The 22,867-nt window shown below is 40.1% G+C and overlaps 1 protein-coding gene across 8 annotated transcripts in view; it reads right to left on the bottom strand.

Annotated features, from left to right (window-relative positions):
• Nucleotides 1-8,283: 8,283 nt before the first annotated feature.
• Nucleotides 8,284-22,867, bottom strand: part of ARHGEF7 (Rho guanine nucleotide exchange factor 7) — a 115,043-nt gene continuing 100,459 nt past the window's right edge. For 6 of the 8 annotated variants that reach the window (XM_041418001.1, XM_041417997.1, XM_041417999.1 and 3 more), the window contains 3 exons: nucleotides 15,235-15,334; nucleotides 14,550-14,604; nucleotides 8,284-11,394 (listed from right to left, as the gene is read on the bottom strand). In XM_041418001.1, the coding sequence (XP_041273935.1) occupies nucleotides 11,272-11,394; nucleotides 14,550-14,604; nucleotides 15,235-15,334 (278 nt within the window). In that variant the 3' untranslated portion in view covers nucleotides 8,284-11,271. Of the gene's footprint in view, nucleotides 11,395-14,548; nucleotides 14,605-15,234; nucleotides 15,335-22,867 lie in introns of those variants that run through there. The other 2 variants (XR_005953646.1, XR_005953647.1) reach the window with 1 other exon arrangement.

Below are 22,867 nucleotides of genomic sequence, written 5' to 3'. Positions count from 1 at the left end.
TTGTCTCATTCAGACAGAAATAACTCAGCACTGGGGTAAGTACAAATGAAAGAAGAGGGGCTAGCAGATCTCCAACTTCCCCAGCCTGTATCCCTAGATCATGGCTTTTGTTAGGATTGTGCTTGTTCCAAAGATAATATGATATATATGACAAGCTTCTCTGGACCTGGTTTTCTTTTTCTACAAATTTGTCCACACTGAAAATGCATTCTACAGGTTTATTCACCAAACTACACAATCTCCTCACAATGCAATGCTCCATACACTGAACAAAGATAAATTAGACTTTGCTGAAATGTTCTGTGAACCTTATCTGTCCATCGTGTTTGAAAATCTTGTCAATTGCATTAGATTTCAGAAGCACTCAGCTTTTGAAAAAAACTCTCCTTTTTAATTTTTTGATGAGTACAGGACTGAACTGCAATGTTGCACTTCTGGATCCTGCTTAGTGCTTTACCATAGTTAAGAGCAGTGTGGTATGACTCATTTACAATATCTACCATATTGCGGTGAAGTGCTATAATATTGACTGTTTACATTTCAGAATTATCTCTCATCCAGTGTGGTTTTTTCTGGCCCTGAAGACAGGTTGTGTATTCTCCTGGGGCCTCATGTAATGGAAGTACAGCATTTGCTTTTCACATTTTAGTCATGTAAACCCAAAGTAAATATTTTCATCCAAAGCAGTTTTCTTCCTAAGCCACAACTTAAGGAGTAACAACTTGTCCCATCCATCACTATTTCAAAGCCAAACGCTCAGAGATCATTTTCTTTGAGTCATTTCCAAAGCCTGGAAGGAAGGTAAAGTCACAAAGTCATTGTATTACACGTATGTTTTAATACCCCAAATTTGGCAGAGGAGAGGGAAATACTTACCTGCACAACAGTATCAGCTACAGCAAATGGCTGGATTCAGTCCCTCAAATATTCCATTTTTGCAGTTTTCACCTGTACATGTATCACTTCCACAAAACACAGGGTGAAGAAGAGATCTGTCACACAGGAGGGGGTTTATTTTTTGCTTTACACAACTTTTCATTTACTTCTCAGCTTAATGTGGACAGTCATGTTGGTTTCATATCCATTTAATCAGATAAATTTAAAATATTTTTCTGTGAACAACTGTAGAACACATCCAAACAACGCCGTACAATTACTGCTCCAGGAGAGCATCTGAGCAGCCAGTTGTGAGTGTTTGGTTCAGACCAGGGGCTTTCATGGAGAGATGAAAAAGAGGCAGGTTCAGAAAGAAACATGATCAGAGTTGCCTGAAGAACAGCTCTTGCAGAGGCATTGAGCTAGATGAAAGAGTTTGTCCAGGACCACATCAGCAGCACAAAATGCATGGACTCTGCAGTCAAGAGCCAGCAATCAAAGGGAGAGACAATTTGATGGAAGTGGCAGACCCTGAGCCATGAGCAGGAGGGCAATGCACCAAAGACACAAGAGGGTGCAAGTCTGTGACAAGTTCATAGAGTGGGATTTGTAAGTGTAGTTTTGCTCTAGTCAGTTTTGCTCAAATTGCAGATGGTTCCTCTAAGTCAGTGGATTTCCCTCAATTAATATGCCTCAAATTTTTATATATTTTTCCTTCATATTTCCATGGCATTACTTCACTCTGAACACGGGACAGAAGCCCAGAAACAACATTCCAAAATTGTTGGGCAGCTGTTCTTGAAACAGAACTTGGCAACTAAACAAGCAAAGTGTTACTGGCTTCAGAAAGGGGGTTTTAGCAGAACTGCAAACACCCACATAACCTCATGGCTGTCCACAGGCACAGCCTCCAGCAGCTGGCAGGCTTCAGCTGCCACTGCCACACAGGCACCCACATCCCAGCACCCCACAGACACAGAGAGAAGCTTGGCTTAGGAGGGATCCTGGGGATCATCTAGTTCCCAGCCCTTGCTATAGACAGGGACACTTTCTGCTAGACCAGATTGTTCAGATCCCCATCAAACCTGGCCTTGAACACTTCCAGGGATGAGGTATCCACAGCTTCTCTGGGCAACCTGTGCCAGTGTCTCATTGAGGTGTCTGATGTAGCCCAGCTCCATCGTGTTATTTTCAGTTGTTTCAAGACTGACAAGAAATTGCTTGATTCATTACAAGCCTGTACATAGTTTTTCTATTACTTTCCTAAGGTACCTGCAAAAGCCACAAAATCTGGCAAAAATGGCCAACTCCTCTGCTTTCCATACTCCCTCCAAATCGGAATGATTTCTGAACCTCCTGATGAAGGTTCAGACTTCAACCATGTTTGACAAAAGGAATGGATTCTTTAATTTCCCATAAAACAAGATTGGTTAGACCCAAAAAACACTGTAAATTATTCTCCTTAAATCAAGATTAAATTTTCTACCTTATTAAGGCTGATCATAGAGCACTTCCAAGTCTTGCAAGATGCAGTCAAGGCAAGATGCAGAGCAGTCTTACAGCAGCAGGTTTCTGCCTAGGAACCAAGTAATAGATCACTGAGTAGTTTAATATATTACAATGTGCACAGTAGCTGCCTGCACAATGCATGAATGCACAGAGTAAACTACATATCTGCTTTTTAATCTTACTGGACAAGGTTCCCAGTAGACAGAGATCCAGAGCTCCACTGTAGAGATCTTGCCTGAACACAGACAGTGAATTTACAGTCTGTAATGGTGACCTGTGACTTAGAGGCAAAGGCCAAGCCTGGAAGCTGAAGGGAAGCTGTGAGGAATCACACTAACAACAAGTTCTTCATGGCTGTCTGCTGACTTCATTTGCAAAGCTATAAAGAGGACTTTCTGGAAAGCCATGGGTTCAGTTGGAAATAAAACAGAAAAAGGGCACAACAGATTCTAATGTGGTTGAGAAAAAATGAAGTGTTCAATGCAGTCAAGATCAGTAGGTTAAAGTTTCTGGGTAGAAGCTTTTCCAGCTGCTCAGGACCTGCATCCCACCCTTCTTTCCCCACAATGTGGACTGATGCTCAGTGAGGCCACATGGTATTTCACATAGCATCATAGTTGTCAGCACATGGACATGAGAGGCATAACATAGAAGAGAACACTAGCAGAAAAGAGCAGAATAAGGAGCTCATGTTCTGTGGACAAAAACCCTCCAAGATTTCTACCTCATCTAGGACAGTGCCTGTGGGTTGCACAGTGTTTTCAGTCCTGCTTCCCCATCAAAAACATCCTGTCACTCCAACATCTACCAATAGCCAGGATTTTCAGTAATGCCAGGCAACAATTTGTCTGCCACTTCCCACTCAAGTTTTCACACCGCTGTTCTTCCCAGTGTGCACAGCACAGAGGACATGCTGCCCTGCTGGAGGAGCACAGCAGTACTTCCCCTGTCAGGATTGTGAGACAAGGGCATTTTCCTACACCACAAGTCAGCCCCATGTCACAGCTCCCTGTTTCCTTTGTCATGTCCTCCCTATAGAGCACCTTTGCACAAGGTTGCCTACTTTGCCTGCTTGCAAACCACTTCCTCCATGCTTTTGGTTTGGAGTGCAGCTCAAAGGATGACTGCTGTTTCCACAGGGTGGTTGAACTAGCCTTCAAAAGTCCCTGCCAAGAAGAATCCTCCTGGCACACACCACATCAGGCTGTGCACACGATTCCAGCCTTACAGACATGTATAATGACTAAGGTAGAAATTACTTTTCCTCCTGCCATGCACCAAGTGCCTTCAACTTACACAGATGCATCTGAGATCTTTATATACAGACTTACAGAACACAGTGCTCTTCATGTTAAGTATTTCATGGTGGATGTTGATAATATCTGATGCTGATCTGATTCTACCTGAATAAGGTAGAACCTTTAATAAGCAAGAAGTCATTCAGAATAGCCAGAGAATTATATGCTTTTTCTTTCAATCAAGTGCTTCCCTACTAGTGGGATATACATTCAAACACATTGAGATGTTACATTATTTCTTGCATTGAAGAAATATCTTGCATTTCTTGCATTTCACTTCCTAATAGAACCCAGTTCATCTAAATTGTTTTAAAGTCTAAACAGATTCCAAAATAGCAGCCCTGTAAATGGGAAGAGGGAGATGGGGAGCAGCACGAAGCTCCCATAATCCAAGGAGATCTGCTACACCACTTAGTCACACAAGCCTATGGGGCTGAATGGGACTCCCCTGAGCATACTGGGGGCACTGGTGGAAGTCCTCACTGAGACACTTTCCATCACTTCACAGAGTCACAGAGGGGTAAGGATTTAAAAGTACCACCAGTGGGCCATCTAGTCCAACATCCCTGCTGTTTAGCAGTTGTTTACCTGTAAAGCCTTTGAAACTGTCTCCTGCAGCATTTTCCTGGAGAAACTGGCTGCTCATGGCACAGATGGGTGTGCTGCCCAAGGGGTGAAAAACTGTCTGGATGGCCAGACCCAGAGAATGGTGGTGGAGTTGCATCCAGCTGCTGGATGGTCACAAGTGGTGTTCCCGAGGGCTCAGCACCGGGCCAGGTGTGTTTAATATCTTCAACAATCTGGATGTGAGGACCAAGTGCACCCTCAGTAAGTTTGCAGACGAGACCAGGTTGGGCAGGATATTGATCTGCTGAAGGGCAGGAAGGCTCTGCAGAGAGATCTGGACAGGTTGGTTTGATGGGTCGAGGCCAAAGGTATAGGGTCCAACAAGGCCAAGTGTCGGGTCCTGCACTTGGGTCACAACACCCCCAGGCACCACTGCAGAGCAGAGAGGCTGGAAAGCTGCCTGGAAGAGAAGGACCAGGAGGGGCTGGCCAACAGCAGCTGAACATGAACCAGCAGTGCCCAGGTGGCCAAGAGGGCCAATGGCATCCTGGCCTGTACCAGCAATAGTGTGGCAGCAGGAGCAGGGCAGGGATTGTCCCCCTGTACTCAGCACTGGTGAGGCCACACCTCAAATCCCGAGTTCAGTTCTGGACCCCCACTACAAGACATTGAGGCACTGGAACATGTCCAGAGAAGGGCAACAGAGCTGGTGAAGGGTCTGGAGAATGAATCATAGGAGTGGCTGAGGGAGCTGGAACTGTTTAGCCTGGTAAAGAAGGCTCAGTGGGGACCTGACAAGTAGAGACAAGACAGACAGTAGAACATACTGCCAGGTTTGGATGCACTGGCAGAAATCCTGTTGAAAGTCTGGTGGTCATGGCATGGCAGGGGCACTTTCTTGAACCTCTATTTTCAAATGTTTATCTTCAAGCACAGGGAAGTTACCAAGCTCCCTCAATGCACAGCTCTTTGCCCCTCGCAGCACTGTTAATATTCCTATACCATAAATTCCCAGCAGTGAGGAAATCAAGTGCAGTGGATGGAGCATACATTGCATCATGCCAGTTTTCTTAATTCAGTCTCAGAATGGAGATTCATGTGTTAGATGATGTAGCAGTAGATTTTTCTCAGTTCCTCTGGAATTCTGCTTGTGATGCTGAATGTACAGATGCTATTACAAGCCCTGTGTGCCAAGGGGAAGTGCTAAAAACCCCCCACAAATCCCATGGGCGCAGCTTGGTCAAATGCTACATGAACACTTTCAACTGTGACTGTCCACCTCTGTACTACAGGACAAAAGGTATTTCATAGACTGTACCTACTGGAGCTTGAAAAGCTGCTCCAAAATATACAAAAAAAGCTAACTCCATTTGGTTATAAAGCATACAAAAGTAGAAGTATTAACAAATTCAGGCAAAGTGAGTGGTTTCTGACATAGGAGAAGCTAACACAGTCCCCTGCTGGAAAAATATTGCAAAAACATGCTATTTCTGTATTGTTGATCTCTGTCTACTGCAAACACAAGCTGCTTGACTGACAAAAGGTGGCTAGCAATACACTAAGAAATAAAATTAATTGTTTAATCTCACCAGGCCTACATATGACAGTAGAATGGACTTTAGGAAAAGGTCTGTTCTGGTTTCAACTGAGAGAGAGTTCATTTTCTTCTCACTAGCTGGTACAGTGCTAAGTTTTGGATTCAGCAAAATATGCTTCCTTTCCCAGGCTGGTTAGCACTGCCATGTTACTGGAAATCCAGCAGATATGCCTGCAGGTGTGCACACCCACACAAATGGGGGATGGGATGGATTCAAGACAGTGGATGAGGAGAAGAATACCACAGAAGTGAGCTCTGCCATGCACAAAGGAGAGCCTGGGCATGTTCAACAGAGAAACACAATGAGATCAGTGAGAATGTGCAGGAATTAATGGGAGCACCTGAGCAAATTTTGCACTGTGAAGACCTGCACTAAGTAATTGGTACACAAGTTGTAACTATTCACAGTAACTTGTAGAACTGTAGCTCTCATTTCTTCCTAAGGACACAAGAGTTAGATTTAGGCCTGGACAGTGCCTTTAAGGCAGCCACTCAAATTATTGAAGAGCTCTGGAGGTTAATTTAGTTCCAAATCCAGGCTCAGCTCCCCTTCCATGAGGGCAAGCCTCCATCCCTTTTCCAGACAATGAAGCATATCTTGCAGAGCAAATTCATCTCAAATTTCATCTCAGCATTTCTCCAAAGTGTGAACTCCCCTTTTCTGGGACCCTTCAGCATCAACATGGTGGCACTTAGGGAGTATCCACAGACACACACACACAATAACCCACACCACCCCTGACTATTGCAGGCCCCTCACTCCCATAATCAAGGGTTACATGCTCCTTTTCCCTTCTCATGACCTGTCACAGCAAATGAAGGTGTAAAAGTGGGTAACAGCAAGTTCTGCACCTGAATTTCTGAGCCTGGTAGGTGTGGCAGTCCAACAGGATGTAACTGAGAAACCCTTGAACAAGCAGAGCACAACTAAGCCTCAGACAAATGGTAGTGCCTTGAGGAACACCCATTTTAGAGTGCAGCAGTGAGGGAGAAATGCAACAGAAAGTCCTGTGAACACCCAGGTTGGAGAAGGAGGGGAACAAGGTGCCACAGGTGCTGGAGAAGGCTCCCCTGTAGAGAGGTGTAGAGAACACCACAGTGCAGCAGGTTTTCCCCTATGGCCCATGGAGGACTCCACACTGCAGCAGATGCACTGAAGGAATCTGCAGTCCATAGTGAGCCTTCAGTAGGGCAGGATGATTGGCAGGAACTGTAGCCCAGGATGAACCCACCTTGGAGCATATCTATCCTTGAAGGACTGCCATGGAGAAGACCAACACTGGAGCAGGGAAAAGCATGAAGGGGGAGCAGGACAGAGGAATTGTTATGGACAGACCAAAACCCCCATTCCCACCCTCCTGCACTGCTTGGTGTGGGGAGAGGGAAAGACAGGGGCAACAGAATTGGAAGAGTCAAGTTCAGCCTAAGAAGCTGGGTAAGGGAAAGTTGGCTTAGTTTTTTTGTTTGTAAACAATAAGAAATCAGTGGTTTTTATCTCAATGCACAAACTTTTCCATCTTATTCCTTCTCCCATCTCCTGCTGGGGGAGAGGAGTAAGAGAGCGGCTGCATGAGGGTTTGGCAGCCACGGCCAACCCACCACAATAAAAAGCATTCAAAAAGCAAAATCCCCAAAACACTTCAGGTGACAAGGAAAGGACCATTTCAAATTGTGTCAAATATCCATCTTTACAGTGATGAACCCAGAGAAAAGTTGCAAAGTGAGACTTCTGAGAATAATTATAAACTGCTACAAATAAAGTCCTCTGTTCTAAGTGTATCTCCTTGCTGAACTAAGCTGGAATAAATCTATGATTTCACACACCCAACATGTTACTAACCCCTTCAAATGCTTCGACCAAAGACTGAAACCATCTTTTCAAACAAATGGCTCCCTGCACTTTTCCTCAACCCATCCCACCATCTGGCATAAAGCCATACTGATGATTCTGCTACCATAAAAATCACCCCTCTCCCCCTATTTCAGGCAGCACCATAAACCATAAAAAGTCTCTATGGTACATCACAAATTTCTGTCTATTAGATAACTCATGCATGTAGACATAATTTACTCAATTGATGCAGTTTCTGGTGTTTCCTGCTTTATTTCTTTTCACTATTTTCTGTCTTGGATCTCCTCCATTTCTTACATTACCTGAGCAGATCAGGTTGCCAAATAAAGCGAACATTTCTCAATGTAAGACAGTTAAGATCCTCCTTCTCACCCCTCTAAACAACCCTTGCTTTGTTGTTTTTTTTTTTTTCCTCCAGGCATCAATTTACTATTATAAAAGACCATGAAAAAGCTCTTTCAAGATAGTATAGCAGCTACTAAATTGGAGAGGTGCTTATTTATATGAACGGCAAAAAAATTAAAGCAATTTCCCTTTATCTCATAACCCACATATTAGATGAAACATAACACTTCGTAGGGTAGGGGAAAAAATTCATGGTTTAATTACAATGTAGCATAAAAGCTTTAGTAGTGGATACCAGGATATTATTGTGACATCTAAACTAGAGTTCTTCACAGACACTGTAAACAGATACTCTAAATTCCCTAAATGATTTGCATTAAAAAGGTTTATACAAAAGCAGTCAGTTATTGAATCTTTAGGATGTCATGACATGGTGAGACAAACACACATACATCAGTAAGTACAGAGAAATGTTATGCTACATTTTGGACAGAACTGAAAGTGCTTCACATCTATAGGATAAGAAATGGCTTCATCTCCTCATCCCTAAATGATGAGAGCAAACAAACAACCCTTTAATAGGTTAAATAAACAGTGCCCCATTTATCCATGCTTATGTAAAGTTTCCAACAATTCAGAAGGTCCACGGTGACATTTACAATCTATATACACTGTAACAAATTGCCAATGAAAACAAGTTCAGGTACTTCTTGGTTCCCAAAAATCGGAAGCTGCTCTCTGCACTGGAGACAAACATTAGGTACATACCTACAACATTAGGTCAGTTTTCTTTTCTGCCTCCTTTTTTGTGTGTGTGTGTTTGTAAAAATTAGTCCTCCCAATGCACCTTGAATAAAATCAGTCCCTAAGTCCTGGTCATACTTAACAACTGCTTCATCCCAGTGTTTAAGGCATGTTCATTAGATGTCAATGTAGGGGTACTGTCAGAAATTATTAATATCACAGGTACTAAGAGTCAGCAGATTTACATAGCAACACCACTCTTTACAATATAATGCAAAACAAATTGTTATGATGGAAGTTGTTCCTGAGTTAAAATTTGCTAAATACTGCTAAGCTTAATGTTTTCCTTTTATACGTCTTCCTCTGGAATGTCCTTTTGTATATGCTCAATTGAAAATTAAAAATCACTCTGAAAATACCCTGGATGTCAAAAAGTGAAAATGTTAGCAAAATTCTAATTATACTGGCTTCCCCAAGTCTAAATTTGGCCATGATAGTATGCATATGCAGGGGTTAGTATCACATAGTTTTTAGCAAGGATGTTTTCTAAATGTGAAGATAAATAAAATATCAGTCCACAATTTTGTGCAACCGCGAACATCAAGGGAAGATTTTGGTAACAATAACAAATTTAAAATTCTGTGAATATATAAAACTGGTAATGTAGATGTTTTTCATTTTCTCCTCCTTTAGAATTAAAGGAAAACATTTTTAAATTGCAGGAACACAAGACACTTACAAATATATTCAGCTTTCTAAAAAAGACAACTTGTCTACTCAGGTTATGAAGCATTCATTCCCACAGAATTGTTTCTCAAGTATGTAATCATTGACAGAATTTCCTATTTAAAAAAAGCTGTTCTTGACTGAAAAAAGTGGGTAGCTTTAAAAGTAGATTTTTCATTAGATTAAAATATGCATGACAATCTTACAACCCGAATCATCCTGGCTCCAACTCACTAAAGTTCGTACAAACATTTGCTCAAGTCTGAGCGTTACATTTAGCAGGAGTTAAAAGAGCAGTAGAAAATCAGAATGACAAAAGGTGTGACTCAAGTCTGTGCTATACCTGCACTTCTGACTCAACTGAACACAAACCCCTCAGAAAGCTGCACTGTCTGGAGTCAAATCCAAAGTTTGATGACATCCATGAAAACAATGAGCTTTAATGGGATTAGTATTTTAAGTGCTTCATCTGAAGCTCACCGTTTGCAGTGATGTATCATCTCCTATCTTAAATACAAGAAACTGCAGTGATTGCACCTATCAGACTAGGGAATTAATGTTCCTTTATGTCTTTTAAAATCTGTCAGCAGTGCAAATTATGAGTTACAGTACGATTAAAAAAAAAAAAAATCTTAATTCCACATTTCTTTCCATTTAAATCCCAGTAGGACAGAAATCAGCAACATGCAAAGAAAAAAGGGTGGGAAGGGAATGACTGCTTCCACAGTACGGGAACTCCAAACAGAGAGTCTTATATAGTGGTATAGAAACAAAGCTCTGAATGAAGTTTGGCCTAGCCCATGTGTCTTATGCACAAAGGTTAGCTAACATTTAACTGCTGTGACCATAAAATATAAATAGCAACAATTTATTCACAAAATTCTGGATTAGATTGATTTTTTCCTTTAAACAAACTGTATGATCTGTTATCAGCCAGCTGTATGTTTAAGCACAACAATAGAAAATGTAGTACACATAAACACCTAAAAATCACAGTCATAAAAAACAGGCAAGTACATCAGTCTTTTGGTGGCCAAAGCACAATAGATTAGTCTGCCAAACAAGTGTATGTGAATGTAAATTGTGGGTATTAGATTTGTTAAAAATTGTTTCTACTGTCAATAAACAATTTCCTGTATTTTAATACTGTTCTTAAGGAACTGTAAACTGTTTAAAGTAACAGGTAACAACAAAGGATTTAAATATAGTGGTAAATAGGAAAAACAGGGGTTTAAATTTGCATGTGTGGTGAGTGGGTAATTTGGAACTAATTCATAATTATCCACAAGGAACTCTGACCTTTCTTAGGTAAGACAGTACTGCCATAATTTCTAACACTTGTGACCATTATAATAACACAAGAAAAAAACCCCAACATATCAGCCCTGATACATCAATCACATATGCATTCTAAATTACAGCTATTTACAAGAAAAATATATATTTAATTAAAAAGCCACTGAAAAACATGGACTTTTAGTCAGGTGCTGCACTTTCTGCAAAATGAGGTAATTTGGATGCAAACAAATTAAGTTTAGTAAGAGTTCAGGATCCACAGTCTCCATGCTTAAAGTACAGATTGCTGCAGTAAATGGCTTGACTCTCTCTCTGTATGTTCAGAGCAAGAAATCACTAGATCCAGTTAAATCCTGTTTTATAGTGCTCTTGATGCAACACTGACTAATGTCAGAAGGCTTCCCAGCTCAGTTCTACAACTGGTCTTTCAATAGAAAGAAGAAGGGGAAAAGAAAAAGTGGTTATAAGTTGGTTTCATCCCAAGATGGATCATTCATATTCTTTAAAACTTTTCTAACAAGCTTCTCCAAGTCCTTGCGAGCTCTTTGTTCCTCTTCTAATGATTTCTTCATCTTTTTGTTATCCTGTTTAACAGAGACAGAAATATTACTGGTTGATTTTGGGGCTTTTAACAGATCTGACTACACATACACTGTCAATTACGAACTCTGAAGGCTCTTCCCAGTAAAACCAATATTAGCTGTTCAAAAGCAAAGCTTCTATTAACTTCATAAATCACACACAGTTTTTTCACACAATGCAACAAAAACTACCAAATGGAAACTGAGCTACTTCCTATTTGTACTTCGGGGGCCTTTATACAGCAAGTGCAAGTAACAGATGGCCACTAATCATTAATTCTTCTGCTCAAGTCTGATCCATGAGGAGTAGAAAATATTTGTTGCTAATGGAGAAGGGAAATGGAGCAGTAAGCAGTCTAAATATCCCCTGTAAGAACCTCCTGTGATTTTAACTGGTTTCAATCTCCAAAAAGCTTAAAAGTTAATGCAAATCAACTTGCTTCATTAGGAATGTAAATAGTTGAAAGGAGTATCCTGAAAACGAATACGTTCTCTGAAAAGTGTTTTGTGACTAGATTTTAAACTAGACTGATGACTACCAGCAGTCTAAGAGAAGTCTGAATTTCAAGGAACACCATCTCTCCACATGTATATTAACAAGTGAGTTCTCACTGTTTAGTACCATCAGGCAATATTGAAATAAATGAACAACAGGACCATAAGGATGACAGGGACCAATCCACAGGAAATGCTTACACTGTTTAATCCTGTACAGGCCAAGGTGATGCTGGGAACAGTAGGGAAGCAACCAGAAGGTAAAATAACATTGAACTAAGGCCCCAAGACAACTCTAATGGTGTTTAAGAAACACAGGCCTTCAATCCAAGGGTCCAGCTAGACTCCCATTAGCTATCCTTTACAGACATTTTAGAAAAAGGATGGGATTATAAAACCATAGAATATGAGTTGAGTTGGAAGGGACTCATCAAGATCATAAAGTTCATCTGCTGACCTTGCACAGGACACCCCAAGAATCACACCATGTGCCTGAAAGCATTGTCCAAATGCTTCCTGAATTCAGACAGGCTTGGTGCTGTGACTGGGGTGCTGGGCTTCCTGGGGAGAGTGTTCCAGTGCCCAACTACCCCCTGGGTGAAAAATCTTTCCTTAATATCCAACCTGACCCTCCCCTGGCTCAGTTTCATGCTGTTTCCTCAAGTCCTGACACTGGTCACCAGAGGAGATCTTCCCTCACAAGGAAGCTGTAGACCACAATGAGATCTCCCCTCAGCCTCCTCTTCTCCAGACTGAACAGACCAAGTGACCTCAGCCACTCCTCACATGGATTCCCCTCAGGGCCCTTCATCATCTTTGTGGCCTCCTTTGGACACCCTCTAATGGTTCAATGTCTTTTACTGCGGCACCCAAAACTTCCCCCAGCACTCGAGGTGAGGCTGCCCCAGCTCAGAGCAGAGCAGGAAAATCCCCTCCCTTGCCCAGCTGGCCACGCTGTGCCTGATGCCCCCAGGACAGGGTTGTCCCTCCTGGCTGCCAGGGCACTGCTGGCTCGTGTTCAACATGCCATGGACCAGGACCTCCAGGTCTCTTTCCATGGCACTGCTCTGCAGCTTCTTTTTCTCTGCTCTGTACACACAACCATGGACTGACATGGTCTGTACACACAACCATGGTCTGTCACCTCATTAACTTCACATTAACTCCATTCCCTCCTCAAGTCTGTTAAACTTGGAAAGTTCATTATTTTATGTGGGAACAGATTTAAGTTAAGTCTGCCAATTCAGGACCAGTTCAAGTGTATTGCCTGTGGAACAACAGCTATAAATAACTGATGGAAGCTGCTCTAGGAAGGATCTCACTTTGGTGCCTACACCAACCAGGACACCATGGTCTCCCAGAGAGCCTTTATCCAAAAAGCCCTTGCCAGCTCAGAGATCATTTCTGCCCCTTCTCTGGTTGGCAGCATCACAGCAGTGGACCAATAAATGCTTTTAAGATAAGATTCCTGAATTCCTGATATGTAAGACAATGAAATCAGGCTTTAATACATTTTGACTTGGAAGATGTAAGATTCTGAAGAACATCTATTTGAAAAGGCACCAGAAAAGAGAGGTGTTGCATGAAGCTCAGGAGAAGGTGACTTTTTGTTTAAGGAGCTGTGCAGAGCCTCAGTGAGGCAGCAGATCTATTCTTTGTACAACAGCAGGAGGCCACAGGAGTATTAGTTGGCTATTATTGCTGCTTTTATTATATGAAGTGTATTTTTTTAAAGACTGCCAAATTCAGCTCTAACCTGGGATACTCATTCTTTATAAGCTGAACCCAGCAGAATTTAAGTATGCTACACATCAACTGTCCTATTTCAAGGAATATGCATGACATCCTTAGAAATACTAGGCATGGTTACAGATGGCAAAAAAAAAAAAAAAAAAAAATCACATTTATAGCCCCAGACCCGAAGAATTTTGAAGACAAATCCTTTTTACATTAACACAAGAAATTTTATCCAACTTCTGGAGTCACACTGGTAAGCAAATTCACACCTTGCATAGTGAGGAAAATCCAGTGCTTCTTTTCACCTATACATTAAGCAAAGTCTACATGCAGCACCATTAACATGGGTAAAACAATCTATGCCCTGATAAGGTGATATTTTTATTTAATCATGGTGGATATTTAGAACAAGTGACAAAAAAGCACCCAAAGCTATTGTGAAGCCCTCATTTTTTAAAAGCCATGTGATAAGCACTGAAAAGGACTCTTGTCTCTGGAAATGAGCAGTTTTAAGAACTGATCCATAGAGGTGTTCAGGTCACTTTAAGATTGTATCATTTTAGAACTATAAATATCTGGTTCTATTTAGGTCTTTGTCAACTATGACTTCTCAGTCTCTGTAAGCTTACTTTGCTGATGATACAGCACAACTGAATTTGTTTAACACTTCCACCATTTCAGAAGCTGCAACATCCAAAACAGCTTAGTAATTCGCTTCAGAGAAGCAATCCTCAATGCTATTCTCAAAAGACTGATGATAATAGGGAGTGCTTTTTTGGCAAATAATATTTTACTTTTAAAAGTAAATCTAGTCCAAAATTTAAGCTCCTGAGTGTCAAAGTGAACTTGCAAGCCATATTCAGTTTTATAACAAGCCTTCCATCTTTTCTTTCTCCATGCTGCTATAAATGTAGCAAGTTACCAACCTGTCTTAACTCCTGTACTTCATCCTTTAATGCATATACTGTGTCAACAAGGCTTCTAAAATGAAAAAAGAAGATCATCTGTAACAACAGTTTTCAGAAATACACATCTAAATCTATTATTAGGCAAAACTGTTTAATGAAATGCAATTAAATAAAAAACACCCCACAACCTAAGAGCTAATTTCAAACCTGCGTTAAAAAAAAACAAACCTGTCTCTAATCTTGATTTATATTCAGTAAGGCATAGACTTGTTACCAGCTTCTGTGACAAAAAACACCGCTCAAGCACTTATGGACCTCTGCTGGTTTCTGTATTAAAGCTTTCTGGAACACAACTGCAGTTTCATTTCCAACACACACTTTACCAAAAAAGTAGAACGACACCACATGCTAACTAGAAGGATGACACCAATTTAACACCGAAATCTGACAGCACTTGGAAAAATTATTTGTAAGTGAAGCACGTCATCGCTTGGCAAGGGTGGGATAGGTTGCACAGCGTATACAAAGAAACCAGGCATTTAAATGAAGGCCAGCTGCACTTAGAGGACTGGCAGCACACTCCAAACAGCTCTATTCCAACTACAAACATACCACACACACCCTACTATAATGGGAGAAAGGAGGAGGAAGAAGAGTGCAAAGTTTACTACTTTAATTCATCATTCATTAAACATTTTCTTACTTCTCTTCTATAACAGTCTGACCATTACTTTTAGTTTCTTCTACAATAATTTTTTCTTCTTCTGGAAGCAGGACTTGAGGAGCTGATTCTTTACGGGAACCTGTTGTAAAAATAAATTACAAAATGAGCAACTCACAAATACCACTGTGGCATTTTAAAGATTGACCACATGATACACCCCCATGACCACGGTATACCACTTTGCATTTCCCCCTTCCCTCTACACATGAGTTACTGACACTTTTTTACTTTTGAAACCACAGCCTTACAACAACAAAAGGTTGTGTGACACCCCCACCCCAATGGTGACATAACTCCCAAGTCATTGGCAGGGATGTTGCACTGTTCAAGGAACACTGCACTATTCAACCATCAGTAAAAGCTGTGCAAATTCCCCACAGCAGACTGAGGAAGACATAGCTGTGTTTAAGTAACAGCAATTTAAGCATCAAGGACATACTCTGATCTCACACTGATACAAATTCAAGACATAATTCTGCTCTAAACCCATTACTCTGTCAGTAAGGAGCAGAATAGTGGTATCAAATGACACAGCAATTAAAGAAAAAGAAGTAAAAACCCTTTTCCCCAAAACACTGCAAACACCCCACTTGCTGTATGCACACATATACATGCAAATACTCTTACAGATAACCTTCTAGTCCTACAATACATTCCTACCAAATGACACACACTCGTTGTATTTAATAGGTGTTTTAAAAAGCACTTCATGGTTTGGTGATAAAAACTCAAAACATCCCAACACCTTCAGAACTTTTTCCACACATTACAATTTGCAACATCGAGATAAAGCATATAGATTATTAAAACGTAGTTCTGACTAGAAAAGCTACAACTCAGAAATGTGCATCCACCCATAATTCTATAAACATTATTCAATTCAGCTGCAACAAATTACAAGGGGGTTTTTTTTAAGAAGGTCTGTAAATAAATTGGTGTCTAAGCATTTGTTCAGAATTCAAACACTGCAGATAAAGCACTGAAGTTCTTGCATTTTTAACTAAGGCATCAGTTTTAACAGACAAGGTACACCTGTCACAAATTCACTGTAGTGAACTTTCATTAACCAGGAATTTCTCAAGTCTCATACAGTTGAAACTGGTAACTTGGTACTACAGAGCACATGCCTGTCCAGAGAAATTAGTTGCTCAACAGCTGCTTTGTGCTAGCAGTGCTTTTGTTTTATGGTTCATGGCAAAATACAAAATATAAACAAATAAATAAAAATGTTGAATAAATCACACTCATTGCAAAATATTAACTTCCCAAAGAGCTGCAGTCTTGAGTTCTGAACAGTGAGCTTGTAGGGATCCTATCTTAGCTGTACATGTTTAGCTATTTAAATTATTTTAGCAAACAATGAAAAATGTCCTGAATGCAGAAAAGTTTCCTTAAGCTTACAGTAAAGATCTAACATATCAGTATGTGATTGTCAAAATTATATAGACTAAAGAGAACAGCAGATTTGAGAGAGTCTTGTCCTCAAAAGCTGTAAGTTCTTCTTACGGAGCAAAGAAATCTTTTAAGGGTTAATACACTTCCACTTGTTTTCCAGAAGGAACAACCTATAAAACAAACACATCCAAATTCTGTAGGGAGCTCAAGGACACTTCCCTGTTTGTGCCGTCAGTCTCTGTAAAAAGCTGTCTTATGTTTATTTCAGTTAATTGCTTACTGCTCTGCTTTATTAGCCTTGCAGCTAACACAGAACTGAATTAAATGTTGTATTAGGAATTAGCTGGCAGCAGCTGCTACCAGATCACTGCATTTTGGGTCTCTGTACTGATGTGGAGCACACCTCAGCCCAGCACAGGCCAAGGGGAGAGAACAGGCACTCCCTCCACCCAAATGGAGCACACGTTTTTCCCTTTGTACAGAGCTGCATCCAGCTGTCAGCCTGGGCAGGGCAGCACGGGTCCTTGCAAAGCACAAACAGCGTGGAGGAGACAGCTTGACAACAAATGTCCCAGCTGTTCAGTTATACACACACGTGCATGTGAGGCAGATGTCTAGAGCAGCACATCCTGATGAAAGTACAGCAGAGCACAGCACACAACACAGACACACAAAGCACTTCACCAGCATTATACACAAAAGGAGACCTCACACTACACAAACACACCCAATGGAACACTGCTGCTGTCAACACTGACCTTCCTGTGCCACAGGACAGTAACCACTGTGGAACACAAGTTCCACTCTTGCCTTCACTGCTCCAATACCCTTGGTCATACAAACCCTTATTTTTATGTCAGAACTCTTGCTGCTCTTATGGTTCATACTTATGTAAAACCTCCCACACTTTCTAATTGATGGTGGTTTGGGTTTTGTGAGCTTTGGAGGGTTTTTCTTTATCGTAGATTTTTTTTTTTCCTAAACCCCACAAGCACATGCTGAGTATCAAAGGTACAAACACACAGCACATCTATACTGCCACAAAGGACCTGATCATCACATGAGTACATGCACAGTAACATCAGACATGAGGTCAAATCTGAGGTCAAGTTCTAAAGCAAAAGAAAGCTATTTCAAAATCCCCCTTTTCTGCACCATTTATACCAGCAGCTATCCCTTTGTTTTTTTAAGGTTTTTTGGTGTTTTTTTTTGTTTTTTTTTTTTTTTTTGCAATTACACATCTAGAAGTAACTTCAAGCAGAGTCATCACTGGCACTCAGCAATATCCCCTAAATTCCACCTTGTGCCTTCATCAAGTTCTTTAGGCCTACCCTCTGTGCAACCATTTCCCTCTGCAAAAGCTACAGCTTTCGGACACGAAGAGAGGGCTGTGTTACAGTACAGTGGGCACTTCCCACTGAATTAATACTGAAAGGACAGTCTAGGAAGTTTGTGCAGCTCAGATAATCCCAAACACCTTTGAGACATACTCCACATTTTCATGAAATAGGGTGAAAGAATCAAGTTACTTTAGTTTGCCATATCTGCTATTCCTCAATCCTAAGCATCCGAAGTTTCACACTGTGTTTTATTACAAGACCCTATTCCAAGCCAAAAAGGCCAAATGACTATATTTAAATTGACCTCAAACAACTGCCCAATTCACCTTGAGACAACATAACAAGTACTAGTCAGTTTGTAGGGGATTTTCATGTGGGGATTTGTTGTTGTTGTTTTTTTGGTTTAGTTTGGGTTTGGGGGTTTTTTTTTTGCTTGTTTTTTTTTTGGTTTGTGGGGGTTTTTTTTAAGATGGACACCCCACACCCCAAGCTACACAAAACAGGGTTTCATTTGGTTTGGGTTTTTTTTTTTGAGGGGGTGGGTATTGAGGGAAGTAAGGTAGATGGGAGGAGAAAGTATGTTTGACAAACCCAAACAATTATTTCAAGATTAGCAAACAAATATCAAGGCCAAGTAAGTTGCCATAAGTTCTCAATACGGAACTCTTAAAACCAGGGTCTTGGAAGAACAACCCCACTGTTTAGATGTCTTTTGAGTAATTAAGGCAAATAACTGACCACTACAATCATGAGTCAATTAAGTTTCCATAAATTAAATTGCATTAAAAAAATAAAGGTATCTATTTAATATCAATATCTCTCAGAACTAGAGTGGAGAATAAAGAATTACACTGCTTTTTGACAAAATCATACCCTAAATTATAGGTTTAGCAAATTTAGCCTCCAGAGTAAAGCCCTTAACAACACAGCCCACCTGACATTCAGAGCAGGACTACAAGCCTTAGCAAAGCCCTCTACATAATGTGGTAGAACACCTGAAATACAAGAATAGGCCAGTGAGGAACAGCCCCCTGCTTTTGCTCTTCAGTGTCTGATCCTCTTTCCAGCTAAATGAATCAGTCTAAAACAAACAAGCAGGTCTGAGCATTCCTGTAAATAAGGAAAGCTGGAACCTGTTTGGGTGTTTCCATTGTTGAAAAACTTCATCACAAAAGTTCAGTTTATACCTGCCTAAAACAGGTACAGTGCCACTCCTTGCCCTGGAGTATGGTCGTAGCACCAAACCAGGAAGAGACTACAGCAGAGACTGAATGTCACAGGGGTTCTCACTGATGTCTAACATCCTAATCCTAACTCACAACCTCAGCCTTTCATTCACTCTCCCCCAAAAGGAGCATGACATCTTACAAAATGTGTGACACAGAGTCAACCCCCCTGCCATGGGCAGAGACGCCTTCCCCTAGACCGGGCTGCTCAAAGCCCCTTCCAAACAGGCCTTGAGCACTCCAGGGATGGGGCATTCACAATTTCTCTGGGCACCATGCTATTTTTGTATGGCACCATCCTGGCTCCTGACAGAAGCCAGGCTTCAGAAAGAGCTGTACTGGTAAACAGACTGGTCCTTTGTTTTCAATCATTTAGCAGACAAATATGAAGGCAGTTCAGAATTTTTACAGAAAGGAAGAAAAGGGGGATGAAATTCAGAAACCCTTCCACTTTAACTGGATATTAAATTTCTGCCTATGTCCAAAGACCTTCTCTGTCCAGGAACCATTTAAGCCAAGAGTAAAACGGAGGTGGGTATTCACATAATCTGCTTAAAGTAGCTAATTTCAGGGCATCAGTTAAAAGACACGTCCCCCCAGTCAACCAAGAACAGTTCCTCCAGCTGGTTAAAGGGACAAGGCTCATGGAAGACTATGAGTGTCCTAATATAAGGTATGGAAGTCAGATGTGTGGGAAGGTGGTAATTTCAAGAAGTGCACAGTATTATCTGAGGCCATGAGCAAAGACTCTGTTGCACAGCTGTTAAGTATTGCTGTTTTCTTCACTTCTTCATACCTTTACTGTGATTAGGAGAGGTAAGGAGGGGAACAAGTCAGGAATAAAGGTCAAAAGTTTGAAACAGTACTTGTATGTATACAATTCTGTTTTTCACAACTTCACAAGCTAAGAAGCTCTCAGAAATTAAATCTACTTGAGTTTCAATGACAGGAGTGTGACTTGCCACTGAAAAACAAGTCTGTGTATACACTACTGTTTAGATCTACCATCAACCACTGGCATGTACAGACATGTACATCTCCTAGTGAAGTAAATGTTAGACAAAAAAATTACTTGTTATTTTAAATATTCAGTGTGTCACTGCATTTGTTACATTAAATATGTTAAAGCAAATGAGCAGACCTGCCAAATTAACCTTCTCTTTCTTAATAAATTTTTCATGAGGTCCTAACACAAAGAATTCTAAAAATGCTGTTCCCAGACTCTGCATGTGTTGAGATTTAAAAATTGGAAAAAGCTGTGCTACAGATCTGTCAAAATCAAAAGGGTATCCTTTGCTCTCTTTGTAAAGAAAACACAAATCAGAAGCCAAATATCAGCTAAACTTTAGTTCACTGCATAAGATACACCATTGCTTGCAAATTCTTGGGAATAATAAAAATAAGCTTGGGCATGAAGTTGTTTTGTCTTTTTTTAACTGACAGAGAATCACAAACAGGAATAAAACCCCACATGACTCAGATGACTGATTTAGGCAGTTTACAGCAATATGCTTAGATGAGTAAAATGGAAACAATAAAGTGGACCAAAATATAACTTCATATGTAAGTGTTGGTCATGTAAGAACAGAATGAATAGTTTGAGAAGATAGACACCATCTGAAGACATGGGAGATTCCTAAGACAACATTTGGAAAGAGCTAAAGCACTAAACTGCCTGTATTTTGGTAACCAATACAAAAACTTCCAAGCACATGGCTGCAGGACTAGAGCTGCTACAATCAGAGAAAAACAAAGTTATGACCTTTTAATAGAGAGGGGTGATTATTAAATTTATTCTGATGTAAACATTTTAGCACATATATTAGCTAACTGATTGGTTTAAATTCACTCATATGTAAGCATCTTTTAAGCAGAAACACTAAAGATAACTCTTGCTTTTAAAAGAAAAATGTTGTAATATTAAATAATGAAAACACATAAGGTTATATACACTCTTGGTATATTCATAAAATTTCTTTCTGGCAATAAACCTGCAGAAGTAGGTTTTAGATTGTTCCAATAATTCAGCCCATACTTCTACTGAGAATATACCAACAAAAAAACCCCCAAAAAACCAAAAAAAAAACCCAACAAAACAAAAACACCAAACCCCCCCCCACACAAAAAAAAGCCCCAAACAAACCCAAAAACCAAAACAACAACAACAAAAACCAAAAAACTAAAAGGAGGAAAATAAAATCAATTAACAGGAAACCAATTAACAGAAAGACAATCTATAGATGGCAATGTCTCTGACATTATTTTTACAAAAAAGAAGATATAGAAGAATACATACTTCCCATGACATTGATTTTCCTGTAGATGTCAACTACATTAAACAAAGATTACACACTTATGTCAAAAAAGGTCTTTCATGTCAGCATTTGATTCCTCTAGGAAGAAGGGAGGAAGAGAAAGGAGGCATAGGGAGAAGAGGATGTGTTAAGTTACAAGTTCTGCTGTCCTTTCCCCCTGTGTAATAATTAAATATTAAAGTCACAGTCTAGCAAATGCAAAATTTATTTCAACTGTACATAACAGATGTCCTTTTCATATAAAACAAAACACTTAATTGATATATGCAACCACAAACAATATGCATACTGTACAGTACAATGAAACATTCAGATATACATCCATTTTGCATTTTCCAAAGGCAGTCACCTACTAAAGATGGCTTCTCCCATTCACAAATGAAGTGCACAATATATATTACTCTGTCTATGTTTTACGTCACTATATACACATTACTGTGTTTTGGCAAGATTACGCAAAACACCCAATCAATATTGGTTGGCTTCAGCTTATGGTACTAATTTATATGGAAACACTGCATAAGCCATGAGAAGAGGGCCTGACAATGGCTTGAACCTACCTTCCAATTCAGGTTCTCCATCCTTCCAGTGTATTTGTAACTGTACACACACAATTTACAGAATTGCATAAACATAAGGTACTGTTATTACCATGACTAAAGTTCCACAAAAATAGAAACACTGAACCTTTGGACTGAATACCATCATTTCCACATTTGTCCTTTTTTTGTCTCAAGCATTTTGCATTAATACTCCTGATCAGTTCACAATAGCTTATAGCCTGTAACATTGAAGATGTAGAATGGTTTTAAATGTGCTGTGATGTTAATATGAGAATACACAATATGAGAGATCCTAATTATGATAGTACCTAATGACATAAATGCTACAATATTTAATGGTGGTAAACTGTCAAAGCTTTGGTGCATAAAAAGTCAAAATCTTCGGATCTGGATAACAAAACTTTCTGTATGGTAAGGAAAGTTCAAGTGCAACAAGTGTATTACAAACTCATATTTACACTATATAACATGAAACAGACATAAAAGAATTATCATTTATCCAGTGCAGAAAACATTATTCAACTAGAACACCACATCATAAGAAACAGGGCAAAAAACAATGCATACTTTCCATATGTTAAAAAAACAAAACAGAAAAACTGACTGAAAAGAAGGGAGTGAAGTAGGTTACAAATGTGCTGTGAAATGATATGGAGCACGTATACTTCTCATTTCTCTAAGCAAGAGTCCTCCATTTGCAAAAGGTTCAACATACACAAGCTCCTGGTCATTACATTAATATATGACCAGCAGTAAAATGCACCCCTGAAAAT

The sequence above is a fragment of the Onychostruthus taczanowskii genome, unplaced genomic scaffold (assembly GCF_017590055.1).
Source record: "Onychostruthus taczanowskii isolate IOZ18803 unplaced genomic scaffold, ASM1759005v1 scaffold58, whole genome shotgun sequence".
Taxonomy (NCBI): domain Eukaryota; kingdom Metazoa; phylum Chordata; class Aves; order Passeriformes; family Passeridae; genus Onychostruthus; species Onychostruthus taczanowskii.
This window is presented reverse-complemented; position numbering and strand designations above follow the sequence as displayed.